This window comes from Portunus trituberculatus, chromosome 45 (assembly GCF_017591435.1).
Source record: "Portunus trituberculatus isolate SZX2019 chromosome 45, ASM1759143v1, whole genome shotgun sequence".
Lineage (NCBI taxonomy): Eukaryota > Metazoa > Arthropoda > Malacostraca > Decapoda > Portunidae > Portunus > Portunus trituberculatus.
In genome coordinates, this window is record NC_059299.1 from 3,649,980 (window position 1) to 3,669,979 (window position 20,000).

The 20,000-nt window shown below is 40.7% G+C and overlaps 1 protein-coding gene across 4 annotated transcripts in view; it reads right to left on the reverse strand.

Annotated features, from left to right (window-relative positions):
- Positions 1–1,036: 1,036 nt before the first annotated feature.
- Positions 1,037–20,000, reverse strand: part of LOC123519351 (maltase-glucoamylase, intestinal-like) — a 58,370-nt gene continuing 39,406 nt past the window's right edge. For 3 of the 4 annotated variants that reach the window (XM_045280601.1, XM_045280600.1, XM_045280599.1), the window contains 4 exons: positions 15,004–15,136; positions 10,160–10,268; positions 6,879–7,096; positions 1,037–2,425 (listed from right to left, as the gene is read on the reverse strand). In XM_045280601.1, the coding sequence (XP_045136536.1) occupies positions 2,285–2,425; positions 6,879–7,096; positions 10,160–10,268; positions 15,004–15,136 (601 nt within the window). In that variant the 3' untranslated portion in view covers positions 1,037–2,284. Of the gene's footprint in view, positions 2,426–6,878; positions 7,097–10,159; positions 10,269–15,003; positions 15,137–20,000 lie in introns of those variants that run through there. The other variant, XM_045280602.1, reaches the window with a different exon arrangement.

Genomic DNA, 20,000 nt, shown 5'->3' on the forward strand with positions numbered 1-20,000 from the left:
GAGGAGAGGAGAGGAGAGGAGAGGAGAGGAGAGGAGAGACAGAATATGGAGAGGAGAGGAGAAGAGAGGAGAGGAGAGAGGAGGAGAGAGAGAGGAGAGGAGAGGAGAGGAGAGGAGAGGAGAGGAGAGAGAGGAGAGGAGAGAGAGAAGAAGATAAGAAGATAAGAGGAGAGAGAGAGAGAGAGAGGAGAGGAGAGGAGAGGAGAGGAGAGGAGAGGAGAGGAGAGGAGAGGAGAGGAGAGGAGAGTAAAAGAGATGACAGGAGAGAGAAGAGAGGAAAGAGCAAGAAGGAAGAGGAGATAATAGGAAAATAAAGAGGAAAGAGAAGAGCAAAAGAGAGGACTAGAAGAAAGAGAAGAGAAGAGAAAACTGGAAATAAGATGAAAGTAAAAAGGCAAAAAAAAAAGAGATGAATAAAACAAGGAACAAGAGAAGAAAGAGAAAAAGGAGAAAAAGACACGAAAGAACAGAAGAGAAACGGAGATGAGTGGAAGGAATAAGAGGCAATCAAGAGAAGAGGAAAGGAGGCGAGAGGAGAGGAAAAGAGAGGAAAGGAGAGCAAAGGAGAGGCAAGAGAGGAAACTAAAAGAAGTGGCTTGTAATTTAGTAATGGAGTGAAGGAAGGAAAAAAAAGTAAGGAGAAAAGTAAGAATATTTTTGAGAGATTGGTGAGAATGAGAGAGAATGAGAGAAGGAACGGAGTGTGGGGTGGGGGTGGTGTGTGTGTGTGTGGTGTGGGTGTGGGTGTGGGTGTGGGTGTGGGGTGTGGGTGTGTGGGTGTGGTGTGTGGGTGTGGGTGTGTGTGTGTGGGTGTGGGTGGGGTGTGGGTGTGGGTGTGGGTGGGTGGTGGGTGTGTGTGTGTGGGTACTTTTGCACTAGGTACTGCTGGCTGCAGTAGGCCTAGGATACCTTAAGAGAGTCATAGTTACACACACACACACACACACACACACACACACACACACACACACACACACACACACACACACACACAGAGAGAGACACACACACACAAGGTAACAACAAAAACACTACAAGTTGCATAACAGTATTAATAGGAATCGCATGCAAATTACACTTTTCATTCAAATATCTGACTCATCTACATTGGTCATTGCGCCTCGCCACAGAACCTCGTAACCTTGTCGTAATAAAAGCACTAAAAAAAGATCAACAGAAAAACTCATTAACTGCAACGGACTCTTAATAACTTGTAAACGTGACCAGTCCAGGTGAGATGAGCTTACCTGTACGTACCTGACAATCCATATTACTATTTACACCTGAATGATTAACACAAGTAGAGGTTCTGTGGGAAGTGGTACAGGTCACTACGCTACGAGGTGATCAAGGTAAATAAGTAAGGTGAAGGTGTTGCTAGGTTATTAATTGCTACTACGAAAGGTGAGAGGTTAAGGAGTCTTCACCTGACATGAGGACGAAGGTGGCAGGTGGGTCTTCTTATTTAATTAGTGGTCTTCTTGTCTTTTCCTTTTTTTTCTTCCTCTTCATTTCCTTATTACGTATTTTTTTATTCTTTTGTTTTATCTTTCTTTTTATCTTCTTTTTTATTTCCATTTTGCTTTCTATTTAATTTTCTGTCTTTTACCAAGTTTTTTTTCATATTTCCTCCTTGCTTCCTCATTTTCTTTCTTCTCTTATCGCGCTTTGCTTCTGTTTTCTTTCCTCTTATCTTGACATTTACTCTTTTCTTTTACTCCTCCCAGAGGTTGTTGGCTTCCATTCGCATTCTCTTGTCTTGAAACATTTCCTTTTACTTTCAATCTCTTATGGTTATAACCATCACACACTGGCTGGCTCTCTTCATGAACTCCCAAAGGTTAAAGTCTCCAGTTGACCTTTCCCTTTCCAGTCACTTAGTGGAAGAAATAAATGTGGGAATTCTGAAGCGGTGTTATAATTTCCAGCTTGAGTTTCTTCATTAATTGATTGGACTGCTTAGAAGTGCTTTACGTCCTCCTCTATTTGTTTCATCGAAGTTTCGTAACAGTTTTGTGATAATGGATTGCTATCTCACTTTCATCGCATCTTTTTATATAATTTTTGTTTGTTTCTTCAGATAGAACTTACTCCTCTATTTCTCAGTCTCTTCAAAGTATTTCCACAAGAGATGCTCAGTATTTTTTTTTTTCTTTGTTCATCTACCTCACTTCTATCACAATAGCGCAAAGTGACTAGTTTCAGATGAGACTTACACATTTTCCTTGTTTGTCACTCCTCGCCAAATATTAAACAGTACAGGTTTTGCTTTTATTTTGTTCTCCTACAGGTCTGACGCCGCCCATGTCACCACAAGAGAGGCAGCCACACACCAGTCGTGCCCCACCTGCGAGATATCGAGCGTTCCAGTGTCCATGTTCTGGTGAATATTCTTGGTAGGGATCACTGCTCCGTTCGCTGTGACCTTGAGGGAGATGAATGGCTTTAATTAGAGAGGATAAACTACGATGAGGTGGAAGGGTGGACGAAAACGAGGAGGCGAAAAAAATGGCTGGGGAATTAAAAGTACATTAAACTCTGCGGTGTTTTTGTACCACGTTTCATTTACTTTGTTACAATGTTTACTACTACTACTTAGTGCCTACTGGTACTACTATTAATACTACTATTACCACTACCACTACTACAACTACTACTACTAATATAATAATAATAATAATAATAATAATAATAATAATAATAATAAAATATCAGTAAAACGTGCATAAAACAACAATATTTCCTGATTCTATTCACCCTCTTCGCATCAAGCACTGTTGATCCCCGGGGAAAAATCAACAAAGGAATACTGAGACTCAAATTACACTCCCAATCAAGACTTTTGCGCTCACCTGACACCTGCTTCATTTCACCACCGCGGCATTTTACTTCTACCTTAATTCATCTTTACCACATCACTCGGCACTTTTACACTGACCTCAACAGTTTAGAATACCCTGAAATAAAATCCTAACTCTCTGAATGGCCTGATTTTATCGATTATTATAGATACTCGTAACTTTATCACCTTCATATATTCCAATGAAACTGCTAAACACAATCCAAACCTTTTATACTGCATCAACATAGCTCAATAGTCCGTATCATATCATTCAATCCTTTTATTCCTTTCATTTCACCTAAAGAATCTATAATGGGTCACTTTCTTTCCCTCAAACTGTCCTGGCCACAATCCAACCCTTTATCAACATAGCTCAGTAGTTCGTAACACATTATTTAATCCTTTTATTGCTTTTATTTCACCTAAAGAATCTATAAATGATCGGCTTTTCCCTCACATTATCCTGGCCAGCCTCCACAAAACCTAATCGGATATTCAACTATGTATATTACCTTCATCACGCCTTAAGAAAAATATCTAAAGTCACTTAATCCTCTTGCCTTGACCCAGCTTGTGGAATCGATAATAAGTACTCTGAGCCCATCCATTACGTTGACGCGACCTCAGGAACCCATAACGTGCCAGTGAAACCTCTAAGCTATTTTCATCCTGTGTAACTTTCCCGCTATCTAAGTTTACATGTAATTTATATTCCGTCAAAAAAGTTGAATATACTGTCGCGTCTGGGACACTAACCATGGACACTAACTCTTGTATATGCATCTCAATACATATATAACTCCCTAAATGCTTCTGTATCTCTAACTTCCTGACTTTTTTTATTTATACCATGTGGCCTTTTCACGGGAGTTTCTGGGCTAAAAGGGATACTTTTTGTTTTACCTCCTATCTCAAAAGCCCACCAGCTAGGAAACCGTTGCCCCGAGTGAGGAAGCCCAACCTACACTCGGACCGTGGAAAGGATTCGAACCTGTGCGCTTGGAGACCCTTCGGACCCCAAAGCACGCATGGTTCCACTGTACCACGGCGGGCCCTAAACTTGACTTCATTTAACCCCTTCAGTACTGGGACGCCATTTTACCATGAGTTTGGGTGTGATTAGACGATTTTATTGACATTAGGAAGGATCTATCAAGGTTATAAGATTAATGTCCACAGTTTTCACCATCTTAATCCCCACATAAGTTTCTGAAGCTGTATAAAATCACCAAATAGTAAGCAGAATGAATATGAAAACACGTTATGGTACTGAAGGCGTTAAGGGAGAGGTTTCATGACATTTACCCCTTTTTAATGGATAACTCTCGAATCTGTTAAGGACTGGCAACTAAGTGGGCCCCTTTTTCGTTCTATTACCTATTCGTTCCTATTACATAAAAAAAAAATACAGGGAAAAAAGGGAACAGCGATCACTATTTTGCCTTGTGAGTTCCTGGACTTCCTGACGATATGGTGAAGTGGTAATATGAGTGGTGAGGAGTGGCGAGAGGGAATGGTGGAGTGTGATGTATGGTGAATGCTGGATTATGAAGAATGGTGAAATAGTGAGCTTTAGATGGATGGTGAGATGGTGAAAAATGGTGAAATAGTGAAATGGTGAGATGGTGAAATGATGAGATGGTGAGCTGAGGAATGAGGTGAGCGTTGAAATATGGATTGAGAAGAGACAGATTATGGAGATGGAGCCATGATGAGAGAGAGAGAGAGAGAGAGAGAGAGAGAGAGAGAGAGAGAGAGAGAGAGAGAGAGAGAGAGAGAGAGAGAGAGAGAGAGAGAGAGAGAGAGAGAGAGAGAAAGTATCTAGTGTTGTCAGGCTACGTTAAAAAGGCAAATTTTTAAGCTTCCGACCATTTTCTGTTTCCGTTTTCTTCCTTTTTTGAAGGGGTACCAAAATAAATATTACTAATACTTTCCTTTTTGCTCTTTCGATTTCAGCCTCGTTCTATATTCATGTATGTAAATGAGAGAGTATATGTAGTAATAGTCTCTCTCTCTCTCTCTCTCTCTCTCTCTCTCTCTCTCTCTCTCTCTCTATTTTTGGTATGATGTCCCCTAACTTTCCTTCCCAAAGTGGACATTATTAAAAGCCACTTCTCTTTCTCTTCTGTTTCTTCTTCATCCTTTGTCCTTTTCTTTGTCTTTTCTTACTTTTCTCCTATTCTACTCCAACAAAAACTACAACAACAACTACTACTACTACTACTACAACTTCTACTACACTACTACTATTACCACTACTACTACTACTACTACTACTACTACTACTACTACTACTACTACTACTACTACTACTACTACTACTACTACTACTGCTACTACTACTATTACACTACTACTACTACTACTACTACTACTACTACTACTACTACTACTAGAAAAGGAGGAGACATACACAACAAAAAGAGAAAGAGAGACGAAATTAAAAGAGAAAAAACGAATAAAAAAACTAAACCACGAGACGGAGGAAGCAATTAAAGAGAAGAGAAAAAGGAAAATAAAATTTAAAAAGTGTATAAAGTTATAATTTGGGAGTCACTTTCATGGTTCTCCCCTGCAACAATTAACAAGAGAGAGAGAGAGAGAGAGAGAGAGAGAGAGAGAGAGAGAGAGAGAGAGAGAGAGAGAGAGAGAGAGAGAGAGAGAGAGAGAGAGAGAGAGAGAGAGAGAATTTATTGGCCTAGAAATAATACGGGACAGCCATACCAAAGACACGGCAAAATTAAATCAAGGGACGACAAAGAAACGAGAGAGAGAGAAAGAAACGAGAGAGAGAGAGAGAGAGAGAGAGAGAGAGAGAGAGAGAGAGAGAGAGAGAGAGAGAGATACCATTGCAAAGTGAAAATCCTTGCTATGAATACTTAATCTTTCATGCTCTCTCTCTCTCTCTCTCTCTCTCTCTCTCTCTCTCTCTCTCTCTGTCTGTCTTTAGTAGTATGCGTGGTGTTTGCATGCCTTCTCTCTCTCTCTCTCTCTCTCTCTCTCTCTCTCTCTCTCTCTCTCTCTCTCTCTCTCTCTCTCTCTCTCTGACTCTATTGCAATCCTATCAATCTAAGTATCTCTATGCGCCATTCAGTTCATTCACTCTCCCTATTGCTCTTCATTTAGCCTTCAAATTCTTCTACATATTCCACACGAACATTTCTCGTTCCCTTTTCATGCTGTGCCTTGCTTTACAGATCCAATGATAGTTTTTCTGTATAATTTGTCAGAGAGCAGCGAGGGGAAAAGGGAAGAAGAGAAAGAAAGAGAGGTGTAGGAGGAATACTGATAAAATAAGATGAGAGTTGTTGATGTTTATGTATCGTCTCTCTCTCTCTCTCTCTCTCTCTCTCTCTCTCTCTCTCTGTGATGGTAAATGTTTTCATAACCATATTTTTTTCATTATTCCTTTTTAAAAACATCGGTTGGTTTTATTGCTTTGTATCATTTTATCCTTCCATTTTTAGTATTTTGCTTTCCTTTTTTATCTTTACGCGTTTATAATTCTGTGTATCACTCTGTCCATTCATTCATGTATCTGTAGTCCATATTCAGAAATGCTTTGCTCTCACCACGACTATTTTTAAGGCCACAGGGATGATTAGCGGGTTTTTCAAGTGTTTCTCCAGATAATAGTGTAGAAATCTTGTCAATCTGCCTCTAGAACTGTAAAAACACCTTTAAAAACTTATGTTAATTTAGAAAAAGCCTTTTGAAACAGGTGAAGCAACAGAAGTGTTTGAGAATATGAAGGTAACTATCTATATCTACGTAACTATCTATCCATCTATCTACCATTTTTTTTACTCCACCCAACTATTATACTCCTACTATTTCCTTTATTTCACTAACTTCTTTTTCTTACTGTCCAACCTCTTATTTTCTCCTTTCCCTTTTCTCATTAAGTTTTCTCTACTATACTCACTAAAATATTCCTACTACTCGTCTTTTCTTTATTTCACTAATTTTTCTTCTTACTGTCCATCCTCTTATTTTCTCCCCCACTTTTGTAACAAGAATAAGAGGTCATTCTCACCTTATCCACTTTGTAAGCTAAGCCAAACACTCTTATCCCGCTGATCACCGTGGAGTAAGAGGTGGCGGGGGAACACAGACCGGTCCCGCCGCCAGATGGAGCAGCGCGGGTTATCGTCACCTTGTCCTGCGTGGCTGCCATCTGCAAGTGCTCGGCCTTCACGTCCACCCCGACCTCGTGTGGTGTCTCACCGTCGTCCAGGAACACTGACCCTTGTGCTGGAGGCGTGAGAGAAGTGCAGGTGAGATGTCTGAGGTAATGAAGTGATCAAAGAGGGATGTGATAAATGTTTGTGTGTGTTTTAGTGTGTTGAATTGGTATTGTTTAGGGTAAGGCGAGTTCTCTGAGATAGTAAAGTGATCAAAGAGGGAGGTGATAAATATGTGTGTGTTTTAGTGTGTTTAGGGTAAGGGCAATGACACGAGTGGTTATATTCTGCAGGTGAGTGTCCAGATCGAGGAAAAGAAAGAGGAGGAGGAGGAGGCGAGTGAGACGAGACACAGAGGAACGTGACGAATAGAAACCATCGAACCAAATCAAAATAGAAAAAAAAAATACGAATTGGTGCACGAAGAAATAAGAGAATGTACAGAGACAATCGTATACACAGCAGCAGCAGCAGCAGCAGACGTGTAGGCCCTTACTAAACGCTTATGATGACGTATACAAATCTAAAAAGGGAAGATGAAGTAATACAAAGGTTAGAGACGAATGTGAAGAAGAAATACAGTGAGGATGTCGAAAGAAGATGTAATAAGAACCATGTCAAGCACAGAACAATACAAGGAGGAGGAGGAGGAGGAGGAGGAAGAAGCTGGTTTTGTCTGAGGAACGACTTACGACTCACCACACGAGGAGGACTAATGAACTTACTGAAAAGACAATGAAAAGAAGCAAATAAAAACGAAAAAGCGAACTGGAAAAGAGACTGAGTTGAAAAGAGACTGCAAGATTGAAAAAAGAAATAAAATATGAAACTGGAACAGCGAGCGTATTGAAAAAGACATGGAAAAAGACAAAACTAATTAAAAAGTGAAGAGGAAACGAATACATCGAAGAGCAACAGAGAAAAAAAAATGAAAAGAAAAAGAATGAAGGAGAATAGAAAGTAAACGAGACAAACTTAAAAACATGCAGAAGTTTAGAAATAATCAAATAACTAACACACACAGAGAGAGAGAGAGAGAGAGAGAGAGAGAGAGAGAGAGAGAGAGAGAGAGAGAGAGAGAGAGAGAGAGAGAGAGAGAGAGAGAGAGAGAGGAAAGCCAACCTACAAAGAAGCATGAAACGAAACAAGACTCGAGGGATGATGAAAGAAAAATGAAAATAAAAAAAGGCATAAAACATTAACGAACGCTACAAACACGGTAAAACTTCCCTTAATCAACCTGACACACCTACGTAAATATCATGACCCAACGCTAACTACAGCAAGAAGATAAAAGGTCAGCAAAGGTCAGCAAAGGTCAGAAAAGATCAGAAAAGCTCAAAAAATGTCAAAAAAAGTCATCAAAAGCCAGAAAACGGTCAGAAATTACCAGTAAAGGTCAACAAAGGTCAGAACAAAAAAAAGGTCAGGAAAAGGTCAGAAACTGTAAAAAAAAAAAAGGTCAGCAAAGGTCAAAACTAAAAAAAGTCAGCAAAAGGCCAGCAAAGGTCATAAAAGTTCTAAAAAGGTCCAAAAAAAAAGGTGAAAAGGAGAAAAAATAAGAGAAAGGTTCATTTATGGATGGGTGATTGGAATAGTGATGACGCAAGCACGAGAGAACACGGGTACGAACAGACACACACACACACACACACACACACACACACACATACACACACAAAGAGAGAGAGAGAGGAAGGTACGCACACATAAAGGAGACAAAAGAGACACGATCACTCCATACAAATAAAAATAGAGACATATGTGGATGGATGGACAAAAATAGATACACACACAAATAAGTAAACAGATAGACAGATAGACAGATAGATAGCCAAGGATATAGATAGACATGTAAATAGATAGATAAACAGAGAACATGAAGGAAGACAGACAGACACAGACAAAAGGAAACAAAGAAAGAAGGAATAGAAAATTGTAGCAAATCTTGATAAATAGAATAAAAAAATAAGAATTAGTGACAAAGGGGAGAGAGAGAGAGAGAGAGAGAGAGAGAGAGAGAGAGAGAGAGAGAGAGAGAGAGAGAGAGAGAGAGAGAGAGAGAGAGAGAGTTAATTTTCTCACTCAATATAACTACTTCATAATGTATAATAAACTAGTATTACATTCATGAGATTTCCTTTAAATATTCCCTACAGCAAGCAAAAAGCATTACGTCAGGTTAGGTTAGGTTATTTAAATCAAATTATGTTATATTACCAACACGTTAAGTTAGGTTACATTAGTCAAAGCTATTAAATTGTACTAAGTTACGTAAGTTGGGTTAGGTTAGGTTAGGTAAGGTTAGGTTAGCTAAGGTAAGGTAAGGTAAGGTAAGGTAAGGTTAGGTTAGGTTAGGTTAGGTAGGTAAGGTAAGGTTAGGTTAGGTTAGGTTAGGTTAGGTTAGGTTAGGTTAGGTTAGGTTAGGTTAGGTTAGGTTAGGTTAGGTTAGGTTAGCTTAGCTTAGGTTAGCTTTAGTTAGGTTAGGTAAGGTTAGGTTAGGTTACCTTAGCTTTGGTTAGGTAAGGTTAGGTTAGGTTACCTTAGCTTTGGTTTGGTTTGGTTTGGTTTGGTTTGGTTTGGTTTGGTTTGGTTTGGTTTGGTTTGGTTAGGTTAGGTTAGGTTAGGTTAGGTTAGGTTAATTAACGTTATGTTCTGTTTGATTAGAAATCATGAAGAAAATCTGTTTTTTAACCCTTCAATACTGGGACACATATTTACCTTGAAATTTGCGTACCATTAGACCATTTTATTGACATTAGGAAGGGTCTAATGAGGTTAGAAGATTAATGGCCACAGTCTTCATTAATGTAATCCACCACAAATGTTTCTGCAGCTGTATAAAATCACCAAATAATAATAAGAATGAATATGGAAACTGAAGGGGTTAAGGAAAGAAATTAACTTACCTGGAATATAAAATTACTTAAAAAACAATAAATTTAAGAAGATAAACTTAGTACCTTGAAATAACAACACACCAAAGAGCAATTACACACGAGAGAAACAGAAACACACTAAGCAGAATTCCCACAGGAGACAGGAATTCATTGGCGTTCTCTCAGGTGACACAGCCATTTATTGAAGCGGAAGTGTCTGAGAGCCAGTGACGAAGGCCAGTCTGTACACTCACCCATCACTTCGGGCTGGTCAAAGGGAGAGGAGGAGGAATCGTTGCAGCAAAGAGCGACCAGGAACGTGAAGCTGACCTGCCGAGAGTCCTCCGTGGTTTTGACCCAGTCCTGGAGGCAGAGGTCACGGTTGAGAGAGAGAGAGAGAGAGAGAGAGAGAGAGAGAGAGAGAGAGAGAGAGAGAGAGAGAGAGAGAGAGAGAGAGAGAGAGAGAGAGAGGAGAGAAGAATGAAAGGATGATAGGAACGTATGGGAAGAAGGAAAAGGAAGAGATAAGAATAGAGAAGAATGAAAGAATGAAAGCAGAGTAGACGATAGGATGAAAGGACGGGGAGAGGATGAAAGAAGAGAAAAATAAGGAGAAACACTGAGAGTAGAATGAAGGAAGGACGAAAGGATAGTAAAAGAAGGGTGAAGAGAAAATGAAAAATACAACAGAACGAGGAAAAAAGGCGGTAAAAAATATGAAAGAATGAAAAGAGAATGAAAGGAATGAAAGAAGAAAAGGGTGAGTGAGAAAAAGAATTGAGAAAAGAAAAGAAAAAGAAAATGAAGTGAAAGAATGAAGTGGATGAAAGATTGTAAGAAAGGGACAAAGGAAGAAGAAGAGGAGGTCGAAAGGAAGCTAAAAGGAAAAGAACATAAGAAAGAAAGGCAAAGATAAGATTGTGAGGAAAAGCAAACCAAAAGTGACAAGAAGGATGAAGATAACCAGGAGAGCAAAGACCAAGAGAGGAGAGAAAATACAAACAGGGAGAGAGAGAGAGAGAGAGAGAGAGAGAGAGAGAGAGAGAGAGAGAGAGAGAGAGAGAGAGAGAGAGAGAGAGAGAGAGAGAGAGAGAGAGAGAGAGAGAGAGAGAGAGAGAGAGAAGGAAAAATGAGAGCGATAAAAATTGTGAATAAGAGGAGGAGGAGGTCAATACAAGAAGGAGGAAGGGAAAAATACGCGGGATTAGGAGGAGGAGGAGGGAGAAGAAGGAGAAGAAGGAGAAGGAGGAGAAGGAGAAGGAGAAGGAGAAGGAGAAGGAGAAGGAGACGAAGGAGAAGGAGATGGAGAAGGAGAAGGAGGAGAACAACAACAACAACAATAAGATCAAGAAGAAGAACAGGAACAAGAAGAACAAGAACAAGAGAAGGAGGAGGAGGAGGAGGAGGAGAAAGACTGAAGTTCTGGCAATTGGAAGAAATATAGGAAGGTAAAAATGAGAGAAAGAGAAAGATAATGAAGAGGGGGAGGAAGTCAAGATGAAGAAGGAAATGATGAAGAATGAAAATGAAAGAGAAATTCACGTGGGAGAATATTAATCAAGAGAAAGAGAAGGAGAACATGAATAATGAATGACGGAAGAACAACAACAACACATGACTGGAAAAATAACGAAGGATAAAGAAAGGATAAAAGATAATGCAGGAAAATAATGACGGAAGAAAGACAAAAATAGTGAAAATGAATGAAATAGTGAAATAAAGTCCACAAAACAAGCAGAGTAATCCAGAAAATCTCTCTCTCTCTCTCTCTCTCTCTCTCTCTCTCTCTCTCTCTCTCTCTCCCTAGCAACATCCCCTCTCCAGTGCATATTGACTCTCACAACACAGTGACTCCTACGGCTTACGTGAGAGAGAGAGAGAGAGAGAGAGAGAGAGAGAGAGAGAGAGAGAGAGAGAGAGAGAGAGAGAGAGACAAAGACGTTATTTAATATTCTTTCTGGTACACGTGCCAAACCATAAACAAAAAGACTTGCAAACAAATATAAATGCAAATAAACACCTGAGAGGAATAACAAAAGAAATATATCTTGAAATGAAGGCAACTCTCTCTCTCTCTCTCTCTCTCTCTCTCTCTCTCTCTCTCTCTCTCTCATTTACTAAGGATGATGTTTGAGGAGGAATTAACTTGTTGCATAAGTTACCTTAGAGAGAGAGAGAGAGAGAGAGAGAGAGAGAGAGAGAGAGAGAGAGAGAGAGAGAGAGAGAGAGAGAGAGAGAGAGAGAGAGCCAGTAAAGGTGCAAAGGAAGGGGAAAAAATCTTAATGACACATATTGCCTCGAGCTCCAATATTCTCTCCTCTCTCTCTCTCTCTCTCTCTCTCTCTCTCTCTCTCTAACCTCCCATCCTCCTCTTCCTCCCACACTACATAATACTACTACTTACTACAGAACAACGAAGAATTCACTACAGATCACTACGTTGTTATTTATAATCTTATATAGTCCTCCTCCTCCTCCTCCTCCTCCTCCTCCTCCTCCTCCTCCTCCTCCTCCTCCTCCTCCTCCTCCTCCTCCTCCTCCTCCTCCTCCTCCTCTTCTTTTTCTTTTTTTCTTCTTCTTCTTTCTTCTTATATTATTATTATTATTATTATTATTATTATTATTATTATTATTATTATTATTATTATTATTATTATTCCTTCTTCTTCTTTTTCTTCTTAACCAACTCCTCCTCCTCCTCCTCCTCCTCCTCCTCCTCCTCCTCCTCCTCCTCCTCCTCCTCTCTTCTTCTTTTCTTCTTCTTCTTCTTCTTCTTCTTCTTCTTCTTCTTCTTCTTCTTCTTCTTCTTCTTCTTCTTCTTCTTCTCCTCCTCCTCCTCCTCCTCCTTCTCTTCTATCTTCTTCTTCTTCTTCTTCTTCTTCTTCTTCTTCTTCTTCTTCTTCTTCTTCTTCTCCTCCCTCCCTCCTCCTCCTCCTCCTCCTCCTCCTCCTCCTCCTCCTCCTCCTCCTCCTCCTCCTCCTCCTCCTCCTCCTCCTTCAATCTATAATGAAGCCCATCAGTGGCGGTTTATCACCCTGAAGCCTTAACAAAAATCATCTATTCTCCCCACCAACGCCCCCTCATCCCCCCATCACCCCTGTCACTCCCTATCTCTCCCCACCCCCTCCTTTCCCTTCCTTCACTCTACCCTCCACACTGCACCATTTCCTATTTCCATCTGTCCTTCCTTCACTCCTTCATAGAATGTTTCCTATTTCCATCCGTTCCTCCTTCACTCCTTAATATAATGCATCCTATTTCTATCCGTTCCTTCCTTCACTCCTTAATAGAATGGTTCCTGTTTCCTATTTCCATCCGTTCCTTCCTTCACTCCTTGATAGAATATTTCCTGTTTCCATCTGTCTTCCCTCCACTCCTTTCCTTGTGTTGTGTTTCCTCCGCCTTTCCTCCTTTCCTTTTTTTTTTACTCCTGAGTTGTATCTGCTTTGCATTTCAAGCATCTGTACCTTCTTTTCCCTTGCGTCTATTCTTTAACCTCAAGACCGAACCCTCTCGTCTTTTTATCCTCAGCTATTCTCGTTTATTTCTGTTCCTTCGTTGTCTTTGCCTTCAAACTCAATTTTTTCTTTACCAGCTTATTTTTCAACCATAAGCTTAGTGTTCCTTCGTTTTCTTTGCCTTCAAACTCAATTTTTTTCTTCATCACCTTATTTTTCAACCATAATCTAAGTGTTCCTTCGTTTTCTTTGCCTTTAAACTCAATTTTCTTCATCACCTTATCTTTCAACCCTAAGCCAGGTTTCTCGTCCCTTCCTAACACCACTGCGCATCACGACACCCATTTCACACTTACAAAAAATAAACAAAAACCATCTGATATACATTTACCAACGACTAAAACTGAGGCAGAGAAGCAATAAAGGCATCCGCTGCAAACTTTGGTTAACAAGAGAAGGAGCGGAAGGAGCAAAGGAAACCATTTGAGTCTTGTCATTTGCAAACACTGAAACTGCGCCAAGAAACACGAAAAGAAATTCCCAGCAAAAATAAGAAGAGCAAGGAGGAGGAGGAGGAGGAGGAGGAGGAGGAGGAGGAGGAGGAGGAGGAGGAGAATAAAAAGAAAAAGAAAAAGGAGAAAGAGAAGGAGAAACAGAAACAGAATAAGGAGGAGAAGGAAAAAAAAAGATAAAAATACGTAACAGGAAGTTGAAATAGCAAAAACTGAAACATAAACAAGAACAAAACAGGAAGAAGAGCAAGAGCAGGAACAAGAATAAATTGGTACTGATGGATAAACAGAAATAAATACAAAGCATCAAGTAAAGACCACCCCAATAACACACACACACACACACACACACACACACACACACACACACACACACACACACACACACACACACACACACAATAATTACCTAAGCAGCCAAAACACGTCTTCTCATCCCATATAGAGGAATTACCCTTATCATTATCATCATTACCATTATCATCATTATTTAATTACTGTACTATAACACTCAAGGATTTCCCAACAATATGCCGTGTGTTTATTACGAGTACCACAACACTTGTCACTCCAATCTTGTGTGTGTATATTAACTAACGTCGTACAGTCCTCCTTGTTTCCTGTTTTGACGTTCACATCTCAGAAAATAAAAATGATAAGCTTGATCGAATTAGATGGAAAGAAGATGGTGATTCGATTAGACCCAGAGATTTAAAAATATTCAACAAATTTATGGATGGGAGCGACAGGTGGAGGTAAGCAGGTCATTTATATACATTGATTAAATTTTGCAGTTTCCCTTCCTTTCTACTCTCCCTTCCTAACCATTCACGCTCCTCTTGTTAGACACTGATATGCTTCACTCGTTGACTTTTCTTTATACAGGAGGGAAGCCAGCCAACGGCAAGAAAATATTAAGAAAAAGACCCACTTGAGTGTTGGTTCCCTTAAAAAGCAGTAAGAAATTAGCCAATGTCTAAGAACAAATATCTTGAAAGAGGGTAATATGGCTAAGGGCAACAAAAAAAATTAAAAACGCCCACTTAATTGCCAGTCCCCTTGATGGCCAAAGAATCACACCTAGTACTGTGATAACGGAGATAAGAGAGAGAATTTAACTATACGTACGTGCAAGTTACCCTGTAGCGGTATTATGGCGCCGCCCTTCACGTACACATTGACGTCAGCAAGCAGTGTGGGAATCACGATATCAGTTCCGTTCACGCTGTCAGCCACTGTTGCCCCAGAGAAGAAGTTGTACCTGTGAGAAGTCAAAAGGTTAAGGTAAGAGAGGACGCTTGTGTTAACCCAGGGGTTCTCAACCTGGGGTACGCGTACCCCCAGGGGTACGTGAGAGGAATTTTTGGGGTACGTGGCGGGTTTCTCAAAATGCTTCAGTTTTAAATAGCAGCAAATTCGTTTGTAGTATACAATGTGTCCTTCACTAGAACCAGGACACGTTAACAACGTTAACAAGGAAACTCTTGGAGTTATATCACTTGAGAGGAAGCTCTCTTGGATTACAGTTGCCACACAACCTTGTAAACCTATAATATTTGCTCCGATTTCTTATTTTATATGTTATTCACACACACACAGTGACTTATTTATCACTGTTACTAGTTACAAGTTGCAACTAGCTGCAAGCAACACTAGTTCACTGCCATAATGATCGAAAATTGTCTGATATAGTTCCTTTTTGGTAAATGCATTGCATGTTAGTCACATATAGTGTCTCCCTGTGAGGTACCAGTTCCTATCGACACTACCTCATAGAAACATACTAATATTAATTAAAAATTGTGTCTGCTCCACATATATAACACAATTTAAACTTAATAAACTAAGTCAATAAACCATGCATTTATTGTTACCCTTCCTGACGCTGCATTGTGGGTAAGGGTACGTGATCAATACTGAAAGACTTCGAGGGTACATCACATTAAAAAGTTGAGAAGAAGAAGAATTAACCTGTGCAGAAGCGAGGTGAAATGTGTGTTAAGGTTCCGTGCTGTATTTAATTAAGTCTCTAGAAATGAAAGATCTTGGTACACCAGACAATTATGTTTTGCTCTATATTATGATGTCAGTCGTATAAACTCAAGTAACTATAAAGAAATACCATGGTAGAATAAGAACAGAAAAATACTGGTAGGAGTAAAACCCTGGCAAATCAATAGATACATCGTAATACAGTGTTTAGAGACGATTACTCTGTACCGCGAGACGATACTGACTCTCTCCTGCGAACACTGAAATTGTGACAGTTTGGGTCCTCTCCTATTGATATTAATCAAAGTATTGCGATTTATTCACAATAGTAATATATTACACTCCGACGGAACACGGGCCTAATGTGTTTGAGATGTGGCATTTTGTTATAGTACATTTCGCTCTATATAGCGACTGTTTAGGACTAAAAAACTGTAGCTTCAGGTAGATATTCAATAATGTTATCTATCGATTTTCAGTCTTAAAGTAGGGAAAATTACGAATATTGATGCATTTCTTTTATAGTCCTCCTTGCTTCTCGAAAAGGTGCACGAATTTAGAAAAGGTTGAAGAACACTAAACTGTACCCTGAAAAAAAATACAGTAAAAGAGATAAGATAAAATGACCAACATCTCTATTATTACGGAGGCTAATAATAATACCAAGACTAATTAAGTAATTCAGAGATAACGAAACGAACGACGATCACGAGAGCTTCCACGATAACAGTGTGTACGATAAGATTTGATTCCAGATTCCTCGATAGCGCTCCGAGTTTCCAAGATAACAATGGCATTCCAGTTTCCTCGATAGCGATGCAAGTTTCCAAAATGACGATGCCTTTCCATGATAAAGATGCCCTTCCAGTTTCCAAGATAATAATGCGAGTTTCCACGATCAAGATGCAATTCCAGTTTCCACGGGAACGATGCGGGTTTCCACGATGTCGATGCGGTTCCAGTCCTCACGATGCGATTTCAAGACACAATATTGAAGTCCACTTGCCTACACAGGTACTGGGACGAACCCTTTCACCCCGTAAGGATCCACCCAACACCCTTGAGTGCGAGTAAAGTGACGCTGCCACCTTCCTGCGCTGCAATTGAAGTCCACTTGCCTACACAGGTGCTGGGATGAACCCTTTCACCCCGTAAGGTCCATCCCACACCCTTAGGTGCGAGGAGAGTGGCGCTGCCACCTCACTGCGACGCAATTGAAGTTCACTTGCCTACACAGGTACTGGGGCGAACCCTTTCACCCCGTAAGAGTTCACCCCAGACCCGTGAGTGCGAGGAGAGTGACGCTGCCACCTTACTGCGCCTCACACGGGTAGCCATGAGCATAACCCGCCACACTCCACTCCCCAAACACTGTCAGTGAGTCCTTTTCACCCCGTAAAGGACCACTGGTACGGTCAGTGCCTGGCTCATGGCGCACAGCGTGCCCTCGTTCATGGCGAGTTGTTCAGCCCGATGTCATTATAAGCAGAGGTCCTGTACACACCACTCACCACCAGACTCTATGCAAGGAGCCCTTATCACCCTTAAAGGCCCCTCACGGCATCATCTGATGGACGGTAGACACGGCACCCTGCTTAAGGCGACGCCTTGCCTAGTATGAGGCGCTGCAAGTTGACAACAATCAGTGAGCTTGAAGCCGCGAAGGAAAATGAGTCCACGCTAACAATGGGATTCCACGACAGGTTGCGATTCCAGTGTCCACGGTACAGATGTGTTTGTTGAGGATAACGATCCGTTTATCGAGGCTAACGGTGCGGCGATGGCGATGGCGAAACGATCCAAAGTATTATTACCTACACAGGTACTGGGACGAAACTTTTTACCCAGAAAGGGTCAACCCCAGTCCCGTGGTTATGAGAGCAGTGACGATGCAACCTTGCAATGCCTCACACAGGTCGCCATGAGCAATGACCCGCCACACACCACTCCCCAAACGCTGTCATGAAGTGAGTCCTTTTTACCTAACCTAACCTAACCTAACCTAATCTAACCTAACCTAACCTAACCTAACGTAAAGGACCACTGGTACTGTCAGTGCCTGGCTCATGGCGCACAGCGTGCCCTCGTTCATGGCGAGTTGTTCAGCCCGGTGTCATTATAAGCAGAGGTCCCGTACACACCACTCACCATCATATTCTATGCAAGGAGCCCTTATCACCCTTTAGGGCCCCTCACGGTACCATCCGGTGAGTGGTAGACATTGATCTCTTGCTTATGGCGACCCTTGCCTAGTGTGATGCGCTGCAAGTGGACGACTAGTAGTGAAGCTTGAGGCCACCAAGGAAAAGCAGGACCTGCAGCCAGTTCCTGCCTTGGGCCCCAGGCCGGACCCGACGGCCACCTCCTTCCCCCGTGCGGCGCCCAAGGCCGTCACGGCCCTCAAACATCTTTAGGCCGAAAGTTCTCAATCGTCGTTTTAATTTTGATTCGAATATAAAATCGTCGATGGTAAATGAAAAATAGCTTTGGTGTGAAAGTGTGCAAGAGTTAGCTGATTAATGAAACAAGGTGAGGCAGCTTTGCTCCGGAGTATTTAGTGTACTTTGCATGTTGCTGCCTTGAATGTGTACGTGTTTGTAGGTAACTGGATAGAAACAGTAGACCAATGGTAGTTGTGTAGCTATTGGGGAACTTTTGAAAATTAGTTAAGCTTCTGGATAGAGTGGATGAGTGCACACAGGTTTGCGTGTCTTATACATAAACTGCCACTTGTAAACATAAATTTTTCTATTTCATGCTCTTAGAAAAAAGCAAACTTAGTTTTCTTTATTTCCCTGATCACAATGACGTGTAAATATCAATGTTCCAATCATAAGGAAACACTAGGAGAGGACCCAAACTCCCGTTGAAGTTGCCAGATTCAACAGATATCGTAATATTTCACAGAAAAGATGGTCAACTGCATATCGTATATTTTGGATATTCTTTTGTCACATAAGGAGATATCAAGATAGGTAAAGTATTTCTAAACATGTATCTACGACAAAAACGCTATAATAGTAGAGTTAGGTTATAACTATGCATTGTGTTTTTATATACCATCTTGCTCTATTCCTGGGAACAAAGATTACTTCTTCCTCAATTGATAGCTCGAAGTTAGTTTGATATTTTCTTTCCTTCTAGGTTAGTAAGTAGACTACAAGACACCATGAACCTATGAAGCCCCGTAAATGAGATTATTTTCATAACTTAGAAATCAAAGTCTGATAATGAGATTGTCTATTGCCAACCAAACCGTTCTGCATAGACGTCTTCAGCGTCATAGAGACCTAATGATGTTAGCTCATGGACAGTGGCCATCCTGACAGCGCGAAACCACAGGGGGTTCATAAGAAGATTTCCAGGGGTACTTAGATGGCTGATCTAATAAAATCCTTTGCAGTGCCATTGCATATTGAGTTCCATGTTCCATGTGACAATACTGGGGGTACTGGTAGATGGTCTTATAACTCAGGGGGTTCTTAACGATAAAAAGGTTGAGAACCCCTGTGTTAACCTCTTCAATACTGAGACGCAATTTCATCTTGAGTTTTAGGTGTGATTAGACGATTTTATTTGCTTATGGAAGTCAGAAGATTAATGGTCCAGAGACTTCACTATTTTAACCCCACATAAGTTTCTGAATTTGCGTAAAAATCGCCAAATAGTAACCAGAATGAATATAGAAATGCGTCCTGGTACTGAAGGGGTTAAGATGTGCTATAACGCCACATTTAGAAACGCCTCCTCTCTCACCGCGACCATTTTCAAAGACCATGGAGACGATTCTTGAGTATTCTTTCCTGTTGATAATGCAGAAAACTTGTTAACATGTCACTAGAATTACAGAAACATCCTTAAAAACCCGTGTCACTTCAACTAGACCCCTTGGAAAATAGTCAAGGTGTAGCGTGGAAGTGTTTCAGAAAATGGGCCTTACTGGTGAGATAAAGATCAAGAATACAGAAAACAGTGAGGGTGCGGAGCGGAGGTGTTTCAAATTATGGGCCTTACTGGTGAGGAAAAGGTCAAGACTACAGAAGGAATTACTGAGACGAGAGAAAGGCTGACTAGATAGGAGGGATGGAAGAGTAAACAACGACACACCAAGCCAAAGGAATGTTTAAGAATGG